Source organism: Marmota marmota, unplaced genomic scaffold, assembly GCF_001458135.2.
Source record: "Marmota marmota marmota unplaced genomic scaffold, marMar, whole genome shotgun sequence".
Taxonomy (NCBI): domain Eukaryota; kingdom Metazoa; phylum Chordata; class Mammalia; order Rodentia; family Sciuridae; genus Marmota; species Marmota marmota.
Window position 1 is genome coordinate 63,805,328 of NW_025999968.1, and position 7,219 is coordinate 63,812,546.

The 7,219-nt window shown below is 48.6% G+C and overlaps 1 protein-coding gene across 1 annotated transcript in view; it reads left to right on the top strand.

Moving 5' to 3' along the window:
• Positions 1-6,867, top strand: part of Ybey (ybeY metalloendoribonuclease) — a 10,639-nt gene extending 3,772 nt beyond the window's left edge. The window contains exons 2-4 of the mRNA XM_015478377.1: positions 1,941-2,069; positions 4,199-4,267; positions 5,514-6,867. Of these exons, the coding sequence (XP_015333863.1) occupies positions 1,941-2,069; positions 4,199-4,267; positions 5,514-5,600 (285 nt within the window). The 3' untranslated portion in view covers positions 5,601-6,867. The remainder of the gene's footprint in view (positions 1-1,940; positions 2,070-4,198; positions 4,268-5,513) is intronic.
• The last annotated feature ends 352 nt before the right edge of the window (positions 6,868-7,219 follow it).

A 7,219-nucleotide genomic window follows, 5' to 3' on the forward strand; every position in this document is an offset into this window, starting at 1 on the left:
CCTGCACTGCGGCCTGCTGGGGTCCCCGCCGGCGCCTCCGTCGCAGGCCGCTCGGCGCCCGGGCGGCTGCCAGCGCAGAAGGAAACGTACTTCTAGGCCTGGGAAAAGTTTTCCGTGCTCCAGTTGCTCTGAGGAAAATTGAATGGGAGGAAACGCTGAAACAGTAACGTTTTCACAGTGTTACTTTGTGACTCTCTGGCCTCGGAGGTTGGAAGACTCTGGCGAGTTCCCCTTTAAAGTAGAAAGGTGTAAGTAACGACATTCATTCTTTTTCCCAAAACCACAGCTTGCTATTTCTCCCTCCTCTCTTTTGTTTTGGTCGGGGGAGTACTGGGGATTGAACTCAGGGGCACTCGACCCCTGAGCCACATCCCAGCTGAGGCTGGTCCTGTCTGAGCCTCCCGGGCAGTTGGGATTACAGGCCTGCACCACTGCACCCAGCAAGGTTATTAATTTTAATTTTGAAAAATTTCAAAAATACACAAAAGTGAAGACAACAGTCTTACTGGCCCCCATTGAGCCCAGGTGACTAGACTCCACCATCTCACCTGTAGTGCAATCAGCAAATTAAAGAAGTAAAGTGCTTCTGCAGTTTTTTTAGTGTAACTAAATATGTTTGGATCCAAAAAATGGAAAATAACACTGAACCACTCACAGTGATACACACCTGTGATCCTCCAACACAGGAGGCTAAGGCAGGAGGTTCACAAATTCCAGGCCAACCTCCACAACACAAGGAGACCCTGTCTCAAAAGAAAACAATTAGAAAAGGTTGGGGATATAATTCAATGATAGAGTGACCCTGGTTTCAGTCCCTAGTGCCATACATAAAGAGTGAAAATAAAAGAAACTAGGACTTATATTTTCAACAGATACAATGTAGTGGCTACAGGTAACTATATTATGTGAATACAAGGCTTCACTCATTGTTACTAACAGTGTAAATTGGAGTAACGCTTTTGAAAAACAATTTGTCAACATATAGTGCTTCCAGAGCCTTTGAAACATACATATAGGGGACTGGGGTTGTGGCTAAGAGGTAGAGCATTTGCCTAGCATGTGTGAAGCACTCGGTTCAATCCTCAGCACCACATAAAAATAAATAAACAAATATATATATATATGTGTATATATATATATATATATATGTGTGTGTGTGTGTGTGTGTGTGTGTATGTATATGTATGTATATATATATATGTGGTGTCCACCTACAACTAAAAAATGTTTTTAAAAAAACATACCGGGGCTGGGGCTGCAGCTCAGGGTAGCACACTTGCCTGGCATGTGTGAGGGGCTGGGTTCGGTTCGATTCTCAGCACCACATATAAATACATAAATAAAATAAAGGTCTATCAACAACTAAAAAAAATATTTTAAAAAATACCTATATACTCTAATCCATTAATGTCACACCTGAGGAAACGAATTCAAAGAAGGAAGAAAATACAGTATTAACTGTATAATATTAAATACTGTTTTCCTTAGTAGGGAAAAAAAATGGAAGCATCCTAAATATCCAGGCATAGATGACTGGGTTAGTGGGAACAGTCCTCAGCTGGTCTTCAGTCTTTCTGTGGGAGAATGTGAAAGACTGTTTAGGAAAAAATGGGAAGTAGAAAGAATAGAAATATAAAATTGTGTCAGTGGGCTGCTGATTTAGCTCTCAAAATTCTGTGTCTGTGTGACTCCCTGTTAGAAGAAATGAAAGAAATGGGAAGTAACTCAGTTGTCAAGGTGGAAGCACTTAAGGTCACTTGTTTAGTGGCTGTGCGGTCTTCCCCCTTGGGCCCTTGCTGGTGCTGGGCCTCAGGCATACAACTTGAGCTTCATGTGGTAGTGGAGTCCAGTATCCTACACCTCAGACTCTGAGCTGGGCTCTCCTGGTCAGATTTCTGTCCCCAAGGCAGTAACCTTACCTCTGTTCCCTCATTTTTTAGAATCTGAAAGCAGGTGAACTTCCCCAACCTGGTTGTCTGGATGACTGTAATTTGGGAGACATTTTCCTAGGAGTGGAGTATATCTTTCAGCAGTGCAAAGAAAACGAGGATTACTACGACACGCTGACTGTAAGTGGGGATGCTGACCTCATGGAGCATGGGGAGGGGTTGAGGAGACTTATGTTCCCACTATTGTCTGTGGGCACAAATGGTTGCTGTGGGAGAACCTACACATGGAGAGAGACGAGCACCCAGGAGCCTTCTCAGCTTTCATCTCCAGAGATAACAGGCTGCCTTTTACTAACCCAGCCTGCAGCATCAGCTTTTTATTAAGATTCCCAAAACAGGGAGGTTGCAAGCCCCAGGACTCTCCAGATTTGTCTCCCCTCAGTTTGACACAAAACAAAGAAGAGGATTCTGAAAAGTGAGTGTGCCTGGAGTCATATTTAATGTGCTTACAGATTGAGCTGAGATGCTTCCCTTTGGCAGAACAGATACAACCTGAGCTATTTCGGGGGCATACTAGGGCCTCTGAGTGACTGAAAGCAGAACTTCCCAGGAAGCCCACTGTGAAGGGTGTAGCCTGGACCCTGAATACTCTGTCTGGATGCAGTGTGCCAGGGAGGAGGTTGCACACTGTCTTCCTGAAAGTGACATCAAGTGGCCCAATGCAGGCTTCGGTACTTTGTGGCCAGCAGCTATGCCCCTCCAAGGCAGTGGCCCTGGACCTCTCCTTCCAGTCTCCCACCCCACACCTCCAGAGCCTTCCCTGAGGGGTACCCTATTTCCCCCCAGTGAGTGCCAGTCTACTACTCCTAGGACCCCAGTTCTCATAGGCATAGGCTAGGCCAGCTCTGCTAGGGACTGAGTCCCAACAGCACCCTCCTTCAGCCCTCCCCTCCTACCTCCATGTCACCAGCCTCAAGACATCTCACTTTGACTAAACCCTCTCCCTCCATCCCCACCCCAGAGGGAGTCATGATCTTCACACCAGCTAGCCTCTGGCCTCCCCAGATCCCTAAGCCCATCCTGTGGGACCTCAGACAAGTTGCAGCCAGGTTCACATGCTGCCACCTGCTCAGAAGAGGGTTCCTAACCTGCCACAATCTTCCCTCTTCCCCTTCCCTGCTCCGGGCTTTGTCTCATGTCAGAAGCCTATCTCCTCACTCTGCCTCAGATGCCCTCTCCAGACCTACCCACATCTGACCCCCAACCCCTGCCCTGCTATCACACCAAAACTCTGCACACAGAAATCAGTAAAATTTGGGTCTTCTCCAGGCCCCTGACCTATGTTTTACTCTTGTGTGCCCCAATCAGAGGGCTTCTCATCCGGGTTTGAGCCAGGGATGCAAGCTGTGCCCTGAGTTCAGGGTGGTCAGCCAGGCCACGCCCACCCACTCGTCTTTCTCATAACTCTCCTTCTGTCCCGTAACTCTTTACTCACTTATTCACTTACTTCCCCTTCTGTCAGTACTGGAGATTAAACCCATGGGTACTCTATTTTTTCTGAGCTAAACCACCAGGCCTTTTTACTTTGTCTCTTGAGACAGAGTTTCACTAAGTTACCCAGACTGGCCTTGAACTTGGGATTCTCCTGCTTCAGCCTGCCTAATTACTGGGATTATAAGCATGGGCCTTCATGCCCAGTTTACTTATTTTTTAAAACTGAGGTCTGGCTCATTATGTTGCCCAGGCTGGTATCAAACTCATGGTTTCAAATGACATTCTGTCTCAGCCTCCCAAGCTGCAGATGATACCACAGAGCCAGGCTGCTAAACTCTAATCCTGTCCCATCATCAATGCTGCTGCTCCCAAAAGTGCATAGTTGAGTCCTGATTGCCCCTCCCCAGCCCTGTGCCTAGCTCCCAGTAGCACTCGTATTTCTAGTATGAATTTGGTGGGTTGTTCCCATTCAAAATAGGAGAGAGCTGAGCATGGTGGCACATACTTGTAATCTCAGCTACTCTAGAGGCTAAGGCAGGAGGATGGCCAGTTGGAGGCCAGCAACCTAGCAAGACCTGTCTCAAAATAAATAATAAGAATGTAAACTCAGTGGTAGAGTTCAACCTCCACAAAACAAACCAAAAACAGGAGGGAACTTGGGCTGGCTACTTCAGTTCCTGCTCAGAGCTGCCACCTACATTCATGGCGCAGGACAGCTTGGTCTTACCAAGGGCAGTCTATGAAGCTGGGGTGATCCTGAAGGAGCAGTTTCCCACTGGATCCTTCCCTGAGTGGCTTTTTAATTATTCCAACAGGTCACAGCCACCCATGGACTCTGTCACCTTCTAGGCTTCACACACAGCTCGGAGGAGGAGTGGCAGGAGGTAGGAGATGGCAGAGGCCCAGGCCTTGCTACTCCCATGCACCCACGTATCCAATGGTCTCAGGCAGCCCACTCTGCTTTTTTTTTTTTTTTTTGGTTCTGGGGATTGAATTCAGGGGCACTTGACCACTGAGTCACATCCTCAGCCCTATTTTGTATTTTTTTACTGAGTTGCCTAGGGCCTGTCATTACTGAGGCTGGCTTTTCAGGAGCCTCCTGTTTGAGCCTCCCGACAGAGCCACTGGGATTACAGGCACATGCCACCACACCCAGCTCTTGACTGCGCTTTATTAAAAAAATAAAAAAATTGGGCAGATGCTTCTAGCAGTATTAGAATTTAAAAAAAAAAAAAAAAAAACTTTTGAAAATTAAATGCACCTCAGCACCAGTAACTGCTGCGCCTGGAAAGCTTATCATTTAGAGATCATTTAGTAGGGATTGAGGCCCTTCTGTAAAGTGAATTGACAGCTTTTTTCCTCTGAGGGCATGGTTTGGGCTCCGCATTTATGAAGCTCCGTGCTGCTCGGAGCACCAGTTGACTCAGGTTAAGTTTGTAAGCAAAGAGTCTCCTTTCAAAGACTTGAGGCAAGCACTCTACCAACTGAGCTATATCCCCAGACCATCAAAGACTTGAAAAACATTTTCCAGTTAAGATAAAAGCTGGGCTGAGGTTGTGGTTTAGTGGTAGAGAGGTTGCCTAGCACCTGTGAGGCCCTGGGTCTGATCCTCAGCACCACATAAAATAAATAATTAAAAGGCATTGTGTCCATCTACAACTAAAAAATATATGAAAAAAAAATAAGATAAAAAGTCCCCCTGGGCAGGGGTATAGCTCAGTGGTTGAGCCCTTGCCTAGCATCTGCTGGCTAGGTCCACCCTGGCTCCTCCCCCAGCCTCCCACACATTCCCTGCTGCCACCCCATTGCCACCACCAGACCTTGCCCTGGCCCTCTACTGCCTCTTACCACCCCTCTCGCGCCCACTCCTTCCCTCCCTTGTCCCACCCCTTTCACATTCCCTGCTCTAGGGCTGCTCTTTAGCTTTGCTGGCAAGTTCTGCAGTAAGGAGCACAGAACTCGGTGCTGCCCTTGGGCCTGTGAGGGAGCTGTGAGGCCTGGCCTGCTAGGTCTTTGCCCACCAAGGGCTGCAGGGAAGGGCTTCCCCAGAAGGTGACCCCTGGGCAGAGTCAGGGAGGTGGTGTGAGGGTCCTGGAGGCTGGCCAGCTAGCCAGGGTTTCTGTCTTCCAGATGTACCGCCAGGAGGAGCAAGTGCTGGAGGAGTTGAGGCGTCGAACAGGAGCAAGGCTCCAGCCCCTGAGCAGGGGCCTCTTCTGATGCAGTGGAGGCTCCAGGTTCCAGGACTTGTTGGAGGGGTGTACCTAGAACCAAGGAGCTCCAGACTGCCGCTGTACTGGTCGTGCTGTGCTGGGGGCCACAGAGGCGCCAGCCCATGCTGAGGCTAAATTCTAGGAGTGGAACTTGGTTTCTTGCACTACCAGAGAAGTATCTGTCCCTTTGTTTAGGACACAGCAGATTGTTTTCTTACTAAGCAGAATAGTTGTAAGCCTTTACAGTGGAGGGAGGGAATGGTAAACCCCATATGCTTCTTGAGGGTCTGCCAGTCTTCCACCCTGAAGAACTGAAGAGCTTTGGTGAAAAGCTTTGTCTACCCCTGCAGCCTGCCTGGGAGTGGACACCACCGCCCAGAGCACCCATGCTTCCTCCTTCCTAGGGACAGCTCCTGCAGATGCACATGCTGGAGAGTGCTGGAGTCTCACCCTCAGGTTCTCTGTGCCTGAGCCTTGCTACCCCTGAGAAGAGTGACTAGGACAAGGGTGGCCTGCCAGCAATAGGTGCACCATACTTGACCTGAATGGATGCCACCGACACAGAGGCTCCTCCCTCTCATCTCCCCCAAGACCTCAGCTGCCTAGGACCACATGGCATGCAAGGGTGGAGGTGAGGAAGCTGGTGGGCTATGGCTCCCCACCACCACACCTGCCCAAGGCCTGCTCTGTTCCCTCCAGGAGATGAAGCACCAACGTCCTTCTGCAGGAAATCTCCCTTGGTTGGTATTTCCTGTTTATCCTCTGAAAATTGAAATAAGCCTGGAGTTGCAGAGCTTGCAAAGGCAGGGTTTTTGAACCTGGCCCCTCCCAGGTTCCTACTCTGCCAAATGGCTCAATAGGCTAGGTGGGACTATGGATCTCATGGCGGTAACATGTAGCCTCTTGAAGGCTTTGAACCATGAAACCTGGTGATACTATGATCCTAATCCTTGTGTCTCCCATTAAATGATCCAGAAGCACGGAGTGCCTTTCTGTGAGAAAGTTCAGTGGTCCATTTTCAGAATATAGTATTTAGCCTTAATGGGGATGTAAGATCCAATTGTGGCCATTTCAACTATAGCCCTTCACTTTTCCCACTCAATTTTAAAGCTACCTAATCATGAAGATTGTAACCCCGGGCTGCTCCTATCAGAGCCAAGGCAGTGCTGCATTAGAGATAAAAGCAGGCCGACTGCCCACCCAGGGGTGCTTGCTGTCAGATTCTCTTTGGTAGCACACCTTTCTGCAGAAGTAAACTTTGCCTTGCCAAGTGACTTCTGAGCATGCATTTGATTCCTGTGGCATCCAGTGTTTCTAACGTTTTTCCCCTCAACTCTACCTTTCTTAGCCTGGATTGTTCCCTGGCTCTCTGGATGTGGAATTGGCCTGCCCTGGTTCTGCAGTCACTGCTGACTGTGCCTGACCTACTTATAGTTAAGATTGCTCTCAGTTTAATGTCTAATGACACAAATCAATAGAAGCAGCCACACAACTTGGGTCCACAGTCCTTTTGAAGAGATTGGGGGACCCTGAGAGGGTTGGGGCCCTGATGGGTGTGGTAGAAGCTATTATGTATCTATTTTAGTGCTGGAGATCAAACCCAAGGCCTTAAGTATCCACACATGC